At 32.5% G+C, this 15,998-nt stretch overlaps 1 protein-coding gene across 3 annotated transcripts in view; it reads right to left on the bottom strand.

Moving 5' to 3' along the window:
* LOC126901795 (uncharacterized) overlaps positions 1–15,998 on the bottom strand; it is a 46,968-nt gene that overhangs the window by 21,881 nt on the left and 9,089 nt on the right. For all 3 annotated transcript variants that reach the window (XM_050678558.1, XM_050678560.1, XM_050678559.1), the window contains one exon: positions 7,285–7,875. In XM_050678558.1, the coding sequence (XP_050534515.1) occupies positions 7,285–7,810 (526 nt within the window). In that variant the 5' untranslated portion in view covers positions 7,811–7,875. The remainder of the gene's footprint in view (positions 1–7,284; positions 7,876–15,998) is intronic.

The following is a 15,998-nucleotide window of genomic DNA, read 5'->3' as shown; positions in this document are numbered from 1 at the left end:
TTTCGAGTACGATCAATTTGTCCACGTTGTGTCGCACTGTCGACGGCACCGAAACGGTCCCGTTGGACACGACGCGTACAACTATTGTAATACATTCAGAAATATTCCATTGAAACGCCTTCCGAACGATTTGATTTGTTTATGTCAAACACTAGTTTTTGCCTCGAAAGGCCGACGGCCTTTGAACGGTTTTATTATTGAAACAATAAATGTTTTACCGATCCGACGACAACAATAAATTACTGATAATGTACAAAAACAGAGTGTTGCCGGTGCGATATGAGTTTTTTATGCGTGAGCGCGTTCGAAATATTTAAATTTTCTGGTGTATTTTCGTAAGATTAATAACTTAAATTCGCCCTTTTGTTTTGACATAATTTATTGTGGGCCCGACTGAAACGCCGTCGAGTTAATAAACTTTCCGAAAAAATAAAATATTGCACCAAGCTCAGGGCCAGCGCACACAGTGTTTTGGGGATCGTCACTCCCGCAATTGTTAGAAATCTAATGGTAACGGTCCAAAATTAAGAAATTTCTTAAGTTATTACTTTCTATAAAACAAGACGATATTTTCATATTTAAATAAAACAAAAAATATATATTTCACGACAATAATTTGTTAATAAACCACTTAAACTTGCTGAATTTTGATATCATTGTTACAAATTAATAAGTAGTGTTGGAAATTTGACCTATAAACCAGTGGACAATAAAGCCTTATGAAAAAAAAATTCATAAACACAAAACACTCTTCGTTTTGATTATTTTAAACTAAACGACATTAGTTCGTATAGTATTGTATAGCATACGTAGACAACGTCTTAGAGAATTGTTTATTTCGACAAAAAAGAAAAATTAAATAGCTCCATATTTTGTATGCGAATATTATAAAAAAATATAGAGTGTGATATATTTTGTTTTCGAGAAACTCTGACGATTCGCTTANAAAATTAAATAGCTCCATATTTTGTATGCGAATATTATAAAAAAATATAGAGTGTGATATATTTTGTTTTCGAGAAACTCTGAAGATTCGCTTAACTTTAAATGTAAAAAACTCAATAAACGTTCCTTTAATTATGATGTACAAGTTTTTTGGTCCTGAAGAGAGCGTGTTTTAGGGAATGGGCGATTGCCCAAAACGTCACCTTGGACCGGTAGCTTCCAAATTTTATGGACCTGTTATTTACGTATTGTGTGTTATTTAGGTATTTTTAAAAGCATAACTACAATAGCAAAAAAAAATGAATTATCCCTTTTAAAAGGAGTTTTGAATACGGGCAACGTATAATTATTATTTTAATCGGCTTTTTGTATCCATTCAATAGAACTTTTTAGTGGCGACCATGACCGAGTTATTATCGAACCACAGAAAACCATGTCGGCCGGGCGGACGACAATATCCTTTGACCATAATCGTATTGGACACTTTTGAGTGACTATAACTAATCACTTTATCCGCACTGGTTGGTAGGTGTAAATGGACCAAGGGCTGTCGTACGCCAACCGTAGCAGATGAGCCATAACAGCAGCTATTCGGTTTTTCCTTTTCTGTTCAAGAGGGTCAAGGCGGAAACAATGCCGGAAAATCCATTTCGTATTCGCCGACACGATAAATTACACGACGATCGCCGATGAATAAATATCATAAATGGCTTTTCTACGAGAATATATTTCAGCGATGCTTTTTCTGTTGTACGAGAAAAACCTTTTTGATAATCACGTCGGGNGCTTTTTCTGTTGTACGAGAAAAACCTTTTTGATAATCACGGACACCGTGCGCTTCTTTGTCTGCTCTCTGCAAAACAGCTTTTTATGAATTTTGTATGGCTTAACGCGTGAAGTGCCAACACGAATAGGAAAACTATTTTATCTTTTTAAAAAACGCACAAATCACAATGTTCGTGTTAATCCGACCGGAAATCGACGGATTCCTCTCATACGTGTATTTTTTGTTCTCGAAGAAAATAAAAACGAAAACTATTGTAATTAAAAAAGCTCTTTAAGCAATGAAACCCAAGTGCGCGTTTAACGTTGAAAACGTCCACAAAAGAATTACGGTACACGATAAAAAATACCCGCAGAGAGTACACCGAAATCCGCCTAATCTTCTGAACGTTTCTTTCTTTTCGATTGACGAACGGGTAAATCTCGTTGGCGGCTTATTTATTCATATTTTGTTTGATTCATTTTTAGAGAAGCCATAACGTGTTATCTAAGAGTTCAAATAAAATTCAAGTCTGACTTGGATAAACATACTCGAGACGCATTGAACACGTTACTACGGAAGTAGACGTTTCTCAGCCCACGTTTTTTCCATGCGGGCCCGCCAATCGAGTTGTTTATCAATCACACGACTTACGATGTTCGGTCCATTAATAATATTTATAACATTGTTCAGCCCAGTAATGGACGATAACGGTTATCTGCGGCGGTACACTCGACCTTTGATGATGTTAATATAATAATATTATTCACACAACAGGTATTATTTTAGTTCGTCTAGACGAATTACGCGTTTTGAATTAGATAAATGTACGTTTCTTGACTTATAAATAATATTCTATAGCTCAGCTCCACTTTACTACAAATGAAGACCCGAGTGTAAAAAAAGGGGACAACTCCATTGTTTTTTTTTCAGGAAAGACCGAAAACTATTTATCATAAGTTTAATTATAGTAAAAGTTTCAACATTTACGACACGAGTTTTCAGTTTTAAATTTAAATCAACGTCTTTTTCATTTAATTTAGAAAAAAATATATCGATAATACTTTAATAATTAATAAATGTAACTAACGGAAACGTTGTACAGCAATTTTTATAATATAATAAAAGTAGGGAATATAAAAAAAAAATTCAACATTTCATTAATACTTATAATTTGATGATAAGTTTGACCTTAAAATTAAACGCGATAAGCCGAAAATAATAATTACTGTCATGTACCCTAAAATCGTTCAATTACACAAAGGGTACTTGTTCGGTTATATTACCAATTTTTTTAGCAGAATGTAACGTAAAACCGTATTTTTGACGTTTGGACGGTCAAACTCAACTACTTTTTTCACTAAGCAGTATTTACTACTACTTAATATAATTTAATTAATAAAAAAAACATTTAATTTGCCCTTACTGCGGTTAACGATTTGAATAAGTCCATGTTTTTTATTAATCGGCGGCTTTTGAGAGCGCATATTTACACTTAAATATATATATATATATATATATATGCCAGCATGGATGTCATATGAAACTTGCACAGAGGGGAGAAATACAAAATTAATTATATAATTAAATTATAGTCGAATAGATATGACCCCGGCAGCGAACGTTTAAAAAAATGACGGAGCCCAAGGTAATTTTACTAATGTATTTTAGTCAACAATGTACAGCGGAAAACAAACAAATAAGTAAATCATGTTACTTTGTCTCTATGAACTCGACACGCCATTGCCTTTATGTGACATACGATTATATATAATACATGATAATTGCTCGGGTAAAACTATAATTGATAAAATTCAGTCCAGAAAATCATTTTTCAGGTACTGCACATGGATATAATTGGCAAGTGGATATTTTTTTGAGAGAAAAGTTCTCTATTACTTTTGAGTATCCAACTTGTAAAATTGTACAATATATTATATTTATATAATATATTATATTATATAAATACAATATATATATTGTACAATATATCTATTTTTCGCCGAAAGATAAATCGTCAAAAAGATAAAAATAGGACAAAATAATGAACAAATTATTGTGGTACTTATTTCACGGTAATTAAACTTAACGATAACTTTTTAAAGTAACAACAAAACTCGCGAGAAAAAAATACTTGTTTCGGAATGTCCGTACAGGAATAACGACGTTAAACTTTTGACCTGTTCCCATCAACCATACGGAAAGTTGTGCAGTAAATACAGCTGTCGGTAACTACACGTGTGGATAGATGAAGTTATCTATGCGACAGACTGTTTTTATTATTCGCGCATAACCCTCGGGCAAATAAAATATAACAATGAAACAGACATAAAAAAAGAACGATGTAACTTTTTTCTAATCAAATATTTGCACACGGCTTAAATTATTCGTGTTGCAGACCTCTGGCGCTGCGAGTCATAAGCACCTCAATACAACATTAGTGTGCCATATTATAAATACATGCGACGTACGTACACAACTACACTCGGCGGCCTCCACGCGTCAAGGTATTTGGTCGTGTTTGGGTCGTTGTACTCGGCGAATTGGAAGCGCGTGCGTCCCATTAACATTCACCTCGCAATTCTCATGGGTACATATTGTCGTGGCCTCAGGTAACGCTCTCTGCCAGACCGCCGGGCGGCGACACGCCGTGCCAATCTCGGACCGACACCTCCTGGCCTCTGGAACAATGTAGTGTGCCACGGCTTCTCGTCCTCCTGCCGCCACCTTTGAAAAAATAAAAGATAGAAAACACCGAGTTCTTTTGTCGTCCACAGCGTATCATTGTTCTTACGGGCCGTAATAACTATTATTGTGACAAAGTCAACAACCTGCGGTTACTCGGTTGTTTTCGAAAGCGCAACAGCGACATTTACCGAGACAAAACTGCAACGAAAAAAAAGACAAATCTGTGCCATAAAAACAATTGTTATTGCAGTAGACAATTGATGTGTTATCCGATACGACGTGTCATAGTTTTGCGGTCATTTTTTACGGACTAGACGTTTCCCTGACAATTCATGTTTAATTATGGCACACTACAAATGAGTCATGCGAAATGAACGGTTTTTGTTCGTCAGCCGACATATGGTCGTCAATCATTTTTGTTTTTTTTTTTTTTAACCGTTTAATTATACTTCCATGATAGTGTTGGTTACGGACGAGAACCGAACTTTTGAAAAACGAGTCTCTTGGCGATATACGACCCGGTTGTTTCTCGCACGTGAAAAGTTCTCCGAGTACGTCGGGACCGTGTGGGAGACGTGTCTATGTATGTCAGTTACCGCACGGCACCCGTAAGACGGTGTGCACTGTCAAAGTAGAAACGTACACAGCGTCGAATACATTAAAACTATTTTATTATTATTATTATTATTATTGTCTTTTACTAGTCTACCGTGTCCTACGCCAAGGTCGTTGTCGCAGCGCGTCTAGACGATTTCTCAGTCGTCTATGAATTTATTTATTTTTTCTCTACGGGCGCACAACATATTTCGGACAACTGCTCTATTATGTCAGCCGCGTACAATTCAAACGAAAACCGTGTCTCTAGCGGTTAATACTTAATTCGGCCGCAAAAGTGTACTGACTGTGTGCACTCTTTTGCTCGCCGTACCCTCAAAATTCGCGTGTGCGAATAGTCAACGTTCGCCGTCGATAATTAAATCTGTGCTGAGATCTAAAAATAATCATGCGGACGTTGCACGAAAGCGCACGAGAGAAAAAAAAATCACCCTGTCAAGGTTGCGGTAATGGCCACTGCCAACGACGCGGCGTATAAATGCGTTTTCCTGGTTTTTTGGCTAAATTCGGGAAAAAATCGCGGTCATTTCGTCACCTTGATCGTCTGCTTTTCAACCAGTGCTTGCGAAACGAACTCTGTTGAAATTCTTCCACGGCAGCCAAAAAAAGACACAATAACAAAATAACGAACAAACGGTTTTAAACTCCGATAGTCACACGCGGCATTAATATGCAACAATGACATTCGTCTCGAGGCAAACGACGCCACGTACACCCACACAGTGAGTACACGACCACTTGGCACCCGTTCAGAAAATGTATTTCATGTCAAATTTCCCTGTACAAATATCGATTGTTTCTATCCACACCTCGACACGGACTGTGCTGATCAGACGTCCCTTACGGAATGCACGGCAAACATTTTCGGGTGTTATTTAACACGTGCGGGTAGGTAATTAACGGCCGACGTGGGTGTTCAATGGAGAACGCCTTCCGTTGCTAATTAATTTGGTGAGATTATTTTTGTCATTAATTCAGCCAAAATAAAGCAATTTGTACACCGTTTAAATATACTCCCACAATTATTCATTCCGATCACGAAGCCAAACACTATACAAATTGGCTTTTTTTTTTTTTGACATACAATCTGTTCCAGTACACAAAGTAATTTAATTAAAATAGAATAAAATTTACATAGTACGCGGACCCTGAATTAAGTAAGCCACTGAAGGAACACATCAATTTAAACCGCCGCAGCCCGTACAAGTTTAGACATGGGGAAATGTCAGTGTCTAGAGCTGTCTGTATAAGCCGGTTCTAGATAGATGGTTGCGAAAGTTTAGCCGGGTTTTTTGTTTTAATATATTTGCATATTTTAAGTCGATTACGGCGACAGTTGCTACACGTCTTTTCACCGAAATTTCAAGACATATTCAAAGTTAACTAATTATTGAAATACATATTTTTCAACGGGAAATTTCGCACGATTTGAACCGACGAAACTTTTGTTAAAAACACGAATGTTTCATAAAAAATAACGCACACTGTCGAAATGTACATGCATCTGCCAAAAGTACTCGAGAATCTCATTTTAAATACAACAATAAATGAAATTTCTGTATTGTTTTTGTTCAGTTATAAGAATGTGCGAGGAACAAAAACGATATTATTCAAAATAAATACACAGTTCAACGTCCAAACAGGACTAAAAATTATACATTGTGTTAATTGGCGCGAGGAAAAAATGATCCCTTTGGAAATATCTTGATGTGCGTTTAAAACAAATTCATAACTCTCTTAGAAGACATGAAATCTATATTTGCGTACTCTCGAGTCAATTGACTGTTTCTGTAGCTGTATACAGCTATTAATAATATATAATTATTCAACATAATTGTACTTTATTTAGTAGATCACAACCAGTACGCTAGTTTTTGAGGGATTCCCGTGCCAGCAGGCAGGAGGTTCAAATGCGATCGATTTTCCCGGTAAAAAATGATTACGCAGTGATGACACAATTGTTTTTAATTTGGTTGGGATAATAAGCATTTTTCTTATGTATATTACCCCAAGAACTACGCCACTGCTATGTACTTTGGCATATGCTTCGAGTTGCGCCGGCACTGATCATAACTTAAATTGACGTTAAATTTTGAAATGAGTCACGTCGGGAACGCGTAATTTTTTTATCAGTTTTTTTTTTCATTGTACGGCATATGCCGATGACATACATATTGCGCGACGTCTAGACGAATAAAAAGTGAGGGACAACAGAGACGCGATAGCGTATAATATGTTACGAGTTTAGTTTCAATAAAAATGGTGACACTTACGAGACTGTGCTTGATTGTCGACCCGGTTGTTGCCGGTAGCAGCAGTTGTTTGGTTGATGACAGGTAACGGAGTCTGTTGGTGACGGTGACGAGGCGGTGGAGGAGACGACAGTGGACGTAGCGAGTTGGTCGCGTTAGCTACTGCGACGACAACGGCCGCGACCACGTCTTCGCGGACAACTCCATGTCCGGCGGCCACAGTGTGTTGGACGAGGCCGACGGTTGCGTTAACTTCGGTTAACGCGGCCACACGGGAGCGCATGAGTGACAGCGACGTGATCACGGCGGCCACACGACAGATCGCCGGCAAGTAACCACCGCAGCCACAGTCGGTGGCCGTGGTTGTACTTGCAGTGTCGGTCGCGACGACGTACAACGACCAACGAAAAATATTGCCGCCGCCGCCGGTGAGGTGGTGATAAAAGTTATTACTATTATGATTGATCTCCTTGTGAACGCTGTTGAATTTGATAGTTTGGTAGACGTCTTCACCGTAGATGAACAAGTAAATGCCACTTAGGCGCATCGATTAGCCGCACTCGGCGGCTCGACCGTACTTTTTTCGAACTCTTATCATTATGCCGCCAACAACTGCAAAATAGAATACAATTTATTTATTTTTTACACTTTGTGTTGCACAAATAAAATATGTTGCTGTTTATTTATGTCAAAGTATTACTGTAATGCGCTTAAAAACGAATATTTTGTAACGGATACATGTAAATTTGTACTTATGACTTTTATTGTGTAGAAACTGCTCGTGTAAAGAGCAATACTGAAAAACTGATGGTAATAATATCTCATATTATTTAGACATTTGAAATTTTACAGTTAACAGTAATGTGACACGTATGAATATCTTACTTAGATTTTGCGTTTCAACAACAAATAACTGAATGCTATTTCTCTAGTCGATAAAACGCTAGTAATACTATTCTTTTTAACCCGAGAAAAAATGTCTGACGATAAAGCTTTTGTAATATTAAGATGAGGTCGTTAAAAACAAAAAAATTGGTACAGAAAATACTCAAGTAGAATAGTTACGAAAAGCGGAAATTTCGTGAAAGGATGAAATAAATTCAATGAAGATCACAAAGAATCTGTACCGATGACACATTTTTTTGTATAACACATCCGTTTAATATTAATTTATGTTGAAACTCGCTCAGAAAATTCATGCCTCGCTAAAACTCCACACGGGTAACAAAAAAGTGTTTTTCACTTGTTATTGTCAGTTTTATTGACGTTACACAAGCGCTATGAAAATCAGCTACAATATTGAGCGTTTCGAGATAATAATACACCAGTTCAATGAATTTCATATAAAAGGCTTTAACACACAATCAATGTTTTTCTAACTCTGATGATAATGAGTCCCCCGTGCTTTGCCTCTATGTAGGCGGAAGCCGTGGGTACATTGTAAATAGGAATCCTCCTAAACATTTATTGATAAACCCATATGAGTTCATGTGTTACGATTAATTTACTATTGTACAATTGATATGATATTAAACGTATCATAAATTATACGCTTGCCACGAGCGTACGATGATATTATTATTATTGATGTGTTTTAAAATAGCACTGCCGCCGAGGTTAGGTTATCGTAATACCAGACGGCAGACGACCTTCGATAAGAACTAGACAGCTGCGGTTAAACCGTCAGGCTTCCATGTCAAGATTACCACCGACCTAGTCACGACCTGGTTATAATTGTATTCAGACACCCCATATCCGCTCTGGAACGGTTCAAAAATATAACTTATAGAACCGAAATAGACATAAAAAACTGATAATCAACGTCTTGATTACCAAATTACTAGTACCTAAAATATGTTTGTAAAGGCAGTCAAAAATTGACACTGCAGTGTCTCTTTTGTTAAACATTTTTAACGCATTATACCTTTGAGGACACGTTTTCGTTATTAAACATTTTTAGTTACTGTCTATCAATTCAGTGTTAAGTAATAAATTATTCATATTTCTCAATGCACTATTTCCTCTCCACATTATCTTATTTTAAGGTACTCTAACGACTGTCAATTAAGTTTTTATTCTAAATGATCACGGTAACCAGTCAGTATCAGAAACTATACATATTGCATTATATAATTAAAAATTAGTTCCTTATACATAATGAAATTGAAATAACTGAACAAATATAAGACTTATAAATGTTCGCTGTTTATGTTGATAAAAAATTACATTTTTAAACTTGAAACTCATGACTAAAAAATATGTACACTTTATAACTCAAATAGAGTTATCAAATCGCCTAAAACATTACACAAAAGTATACAAATACGTAAACATTTTCATGGGCTTAATTTAAGAACACAGATATTGATAAATTCATCAAGTCATTTATTTACCATGTTTGTATGGCTCGTAAAATTAGCCTAGGTAAGAAATTTAACTAATTTACTAGCATCGCACACGTATATGATGATAACTATAAAGTACTATAGTAATACAATTATTTATAGTTATTTTAGAATCTGCAAAAAAATGTATTTTCTATATTTTTAAACTAAACTCCGAATATACCATTGCGATGAATAACACTACGGTCGTTTTATTAAAAAATATAATAACTGGCTTTACTAAAGTGATAAATTATAATCCTAAATAAAAATTTAAAGCATTAATAAATTTGACTGGATGGTTATGAAGTTGGTTATTTTGATAAAGGGTGTGTTTTTGTTTATAATAAGTTATGACTTTATAAGTGGTCACTTTAAACGCAGTCAATGTATCCGAATAATCTTCTACGCCCCTTTATTGTGGAAAATATTTGTTCAAGTGTATACATTAACTGACATATAACTCAATAGCAATTCGAAAAAAGTATGTAATTGGAAGGGGGGGGGCACTTTATTTACTAAAATGTAGGGAGTGTTTCTTATAATAGTGTTTCGTTTTATTTATTAGCGAATAATCAAAATGTTTAAATGCATAAAGTAATGAAATTCCAAACACTCTTCTCATCACGTTCTTTTCACGGCTCATTATTAATTAAAAGAATATGTGATATTGTTTACATTATTTTACAAAGGGTTGTTATAAACATAATTTCAAACAGAATAACTAAATAGCACAATCATATTCAGTCGATTGTTATTTATTCATTTAGCTTTGTAGAACGCATAAAATTTAATCGGATGTGCTTTACTCTTCTGTAATACACCTGTCATTTATTCATTTGTTTGTTTATTTACATAAATGAGTAAGCACGCGAGGAAATCAGTGTACTTAGTTTTTAATCATTCAATTGTTGTGTTATAATTTCACATAAATTATTCATTCTATTCGCAACAGTTTTTTGATTTATTAGATTAAATAGCTGACAATATATTTCAATATAATACATGATAAAATAGTAAACGGTTTGCTTAAAATTCTGAATTCCTTGACTTATTTTTAAATATTTTATAGTTGTGCAACTATTTAGATTACATTTTTTAGATAGGTGTTAAAATACGATGTTATTCTCAATATTCACTTATGTACCGCGTGCATTTAACGGTGTTTATAAAATTTATTGAGTAATAATGTTAAAATAACCACAGTATCGTTCGGAATTCAACATAGTTAAACAAAAATAATAACTTAGGACTGTGTTTAATTCAATGTAGCTAGTACTAAATAATTTATATACATAAATTTTAAGTCATAAATAACATACCGCGGAGTTGTGGCATCAGTTTTGTAAAATTTAAATAACAAATTCTTGATAAATACTTCGTAACAAATAAATCACAAAAAGCGTATGTATTTGTGCGTATTAAAATTAAACAGTTCCAACCAGTGGGCCATACACGTGCTTTCGAGTCTAACAAATTAAAAATTAATTATCTTTTCCTCCGATTTAAATTATAATTGGGTCTTATATGCGATCGAAACTCTGCCTGTGAATTATCTTTGGTGTAAAATCCTAAAAGGCGATGTTTGGTATATGCATATTTTATTATTCTATGCATTAGTTCCATACTAGTTTTGCCGCCAGCCGGTTCATTACACTGTTGCTTTGACCGCCCACATCACGTCATATTTTAATTGTGCGACTCTAACGTCCTCTCTTACCGGATTCTCCGCGCGTGTAGAATTAATTAAAAATAGATTAGAACGGGTTACTCTACGCAATATTGTTTTATGTAAAACAGAATAAAACCACCACACGTGCAAGTCGACCGGCACGTGGAGTGTTCCGTTGGCCACAGGGGAACTGCGAATAAGTTAATAACCGCAAAAAATTCTCTGATGTCAAGGACTAGTTAAAAAAGTCGTTTGCTGAAAAATTACGAGAAGAACCGAACCTAAAACAGTTCACGGTAGCCGCGTGCAGCGGGTCGATGATTTATGTCGTATCTATAATTCATAGAAGAAGGGCCAACAATATTCGACGGGTCAATAGTTTACACCAGAGACACGTGGCTCTAGAATCGCACAAATTTATTTGAGACAAAATAATGGAAAACTAATGATACCATAAATATTAAAACCGTTTCGAGTATAAATTTATCATCGGTGTACTTTCTAACATAGTCGTACCCTGTGGGCCAGTGGCAGCCAAATGGGAGCGGATTGGGGGGATTGATCGCCCTTTTTGACATATTTATATAATTTCATTATATATATTTTATATTTTGAAAACTTTATACATGATAATCCTAAAAATTTCAGAAATGTAATTTTAAGTCTTGGTTATGCGTTCAGCAGGGTACTATTATAAAATATTTGAAACACGATTGTTAAGAAGAATTGAATCCATAATATAGTCAAGTTAAACAATTGTGTAAGTTCATGATAACATTTTGATATAGTAATACGAATAAAAAAGCTCTGAGACATGGAGGCACAGCTCCCATGATGATTTTTTTCATAAATGTATTTCATCTGTTCCCATGGCAAAATCGTTTGACCGCTACTGTTGTGGGCAAAAACATCAGCGTGTATGTGGTTGGTATTTTCGTCTTAGAAAAAGTTCTCTCGTTAAAATTGTTGAACTTTTTTATTATTAGGACAATACGCTGCTGGAGGCTGTACACGACGTTGAAATCGACACGCCATTAAGAGAACGTCGACAATAAATGCGATAAAATTCAACTAAACATTTAGTTCGGTTTATATGAGACGGGCACAACAGTTAGACGATAACAACATTTTAGACTTCGAGTCGACTAATGTTCCATTTTTAATTTTTGTATGTACTAAATGCAATCATTTCCGTCAATTGCACAGAATTTCAATTTATCATTCAACTATACTTTGAAAGAAATATTAATTTTTTTATTAAGTGGAATTAATAAAAAAACACGAGACATTTGCCAATTATTTTACAATTCATACTTTTGATGAAAATAGTCATATATGAATGTACCCTTCATATCGTCTAGAGACATGAAAATAAAACAAAAATTTGACATCTTACAAATTTTTTTGACAGTCAAATATAATAGAAACAGGTATTTCATAAATTTTTGATTTGCAAACAATAAAAAAATATAAAAAAAAAAACAAGTTTGTTGGCTATAATAAAAATAATATTAAAGGTGTGAGTTTTACTTTATTTATTTGAGTAGATTTTTCTTTTGTAATGAAATTTATTTATTTTAATCTAACATTTGTTGCTGGTAAAACGTTTCGTTATAATATTTTTATTTATTCTATACTAACTTAAATATGAATTTTGAAATTAAAGACCACTATTCATAATATAAAATAAAGTATAATATACAAAATAGTAAAAAAAAAATTTTAATATTTTATAGTTAAAATTTAAACTAAGTCAGGGTTGTTATGTTTTAAACTTGTTTAACACATCAAAAATATCAAAATTTACGTTGGTCTTATGGGACTTTCTAAACGTTTTAAATTGTTTATTTGTGTTTTAAACAGATTTTTTTTTAACTTCCCTGACTATAGAAGTAAATTGAAGAAACTCTAGTTTAAATTTACATAATCTCTAAGATTTTGAAGATGATAAATAAAATACTAATAAATTATATTATTTTATTTTAAACTAAAATATAGCAAAATTGTTTTTATTTCATCCTTGAATTTTTTTTATAGAATACTAATAATGTACTGTTTTATTAATAATAATATAACGACTTTTGAAATAAATGAATTTGGCCCAATAAACTGTCTTAAATTGAAAATCATTGAAATTTTGTTGCTTTAAATTTTTCTTCTACATATAATTAATGCATATAATACATATTTTGTATTTTTTTGTTTTAATATTTATAAAATTTATTAATTACTAATGTTGATTTTCGAGAGAGTTAAATCTAATTTCCTTCTACCTTAAAACATATGTCTATAAAGAGCGCCTATGAAATTTCTACAATTTTGCAACCCAATAGTTTATTTTTAGCATAAATTATCAAATATTTAAAAAATTATCGAATAGTTTGAATAACATTCGAATATATTGGGTAACTATTGAATATTTTTACTATTGGAATAGTTTTTACTATTCGAATAGTTTGCGAATGACTATCGAACAGTTCGATAGTTACTATTTGATATTTCTCATCACTAGTTATTACTATTTGAAGATTTAGAAAAGGTTAAAAATGATGGGTAGTCTTTAGAATCGCTCTATTTTTATTATACACACAGATAAGAGTACTTTTACGTTGTGCACCTCGATCGCCTATTACTAACATTTATAAAAATATCAAAAGGAAATTAACAATACTGGTTATGAACCCGTCAACACTTATTGTTTAACAGTACTTTATTGTTTAATATAGTAAAATCATAATAATAGGTTTCATTTAAGTTTCGAAAGTTACCCCTAACATCTACCCTTAGGAATAATTTTTTCCTAAAATAAAGTTGATATTTAAAATAGTTTATAAAAATGAATTAATTTTAATACATTTGTAAGAAAAGATCATATTTTTTCGAAAAAATGAGAATAATATTCATAATAAATCACACTGTAAATAAAAAAGGATAACATTACTTATACAACTTTAATAAATATTATGTATTATTTGTTAATTTTTCATTTTTTATTTTGAAATAGTGAAGATCAAAAATGCTTCAGTAATGTATATTTGGATGAAACATTTTCTCTAGATGAATTACTTGATTTTTCACCTAATCTAAATGAATTTTTAGTTATTTATTCCCAACACTGAATACTTGTAACATCACACAAATATTTTAAATAATGAAATTTATTTAAATTATTTCCCGAGGAATTTTCCATTATTCTAGAAAATAATTTATAAACTTTATGGGCACTTAATGTTATTTTTCTGTTAAATACGAGGAAAAATTAATTTTTTTTAAATTTTATTTTCCATAAACTTTTTGTTCATTTATTTTTTAGAGAAGTTAGTACTTTTGTGTCATAAAAATGAATTTCTTTGCTATTTTTACGATCAATTTGAGAGAACAAATTTATCATACTAATTGTACTTAAAAATAATTGGTTTAAACGTCATACACATAGAATTAGGTTTTCGGGGTACATTTTTTATTATCTTGCTTTCAAAACTGAATGATGAATGACAATTTATTAAATATATTTTCAACTGCAACTTATTAGCCACGATCATTATAATTCACGTCATTAAATATACATAGTCTAATAAATATTAAAATTTTTATGATTAAAAATTAGTTAGCTGGAACTTGCATGATAAAACTAACGATAAATAGATAAGTGAAATTTAATTGTTCACACGTGGAGATAATATTTGAATTAATGGTGTAACATTTACAGCGCTAACGAAATTGTTCGACTAGAAAGCCTTTTACAACTAATTCAAATTTATGATTATGAAAGGACAAACATACTGAGTGAAATTAATATGTAAATCTTACAGCTGTACGAAAAATTGTTTTATTGCGGAAATACTTAATAAAATTAATCACATCAATATTTTTGAAACTATGTACCAACTCAAATAAGTTTGTGAATATGCTGTGAAATTTGATGGAAAAGTAAAACAAAAAAGGCAAACAATTTTGTCGATATTTTCAACGTTTCAAAGGAAGGTTGAATCCAATTTTTTTGTAAAAAAGATAATGAACTATACAACAATAAATATTTGAGTAATAAAATGAGACCATAAAAAATATGATAAAAATGCGAATATTCTCTTGGGTTTAATTAACTGGAAAATTTGTCTTGAATTTCACTGTAGAGTTGTAGTCAGTGTAACAATTGTAATTGCAAACTGAATGTTAGTGTATAGATTAAAGTCAACATTTATTACTTCAAAGGGAAATTAAATTATGTATTTTTTTTTGTAATAAGTCTTACAATTTATTATATTAAATTTCACGATCTATGTGTGCTTACAGACGACTGTTAAAAACCCCTTTTTTTTAAAGCGACATAAACTCTGGTACAAAAAAAAAAATGCTAAGCTAAAAATTAGTACAAAACATTATTACACCTCGTGAAACGTGTAAAATAAATAGAATAATTTATAGCATTGTTGAACCACAACATGGAATTTATTTACCTAATTTTATAAAAGTAAAACAAATTAAATTTAAAATTCAAACTGGTATAGAAACTTAAATAAAAACAGCTTGTCTACTTGTTACTCATTCTGGATAACCTACAAACATAATATATAACCGCATATTTCTTTTATTTTTAGCTTCGATGCGAAGCTGAGATGGTATTGGTTTTACTAAGATGTGTTTTTTTTTTTTTTTTTTTTTTTTTTTTTTTTTTTTTT

Source organism: Daktulosphaira vitifoliae, unplaced genomic scaffold, assembly GCF_025091365.1.
Source record: "Daktulosphaira vitifoliae isolate Bord-2020 unplaced genomic scaffold, ASM2509136v1 Scaffold_3, whole genome shotgun sequence".
NCBI classification, from domain to species: Eukaryota; Metazoa; Arthropoda; class Insecta; order Hemiptera; family Phylloxeridae; genus Daktulosphaira; species Daktulosphaira vitifoliae.
Note: the sequence above shows the minus strand (reverse complement) of the source record. Positions and strands in the feature narration are given on the sequence as shown.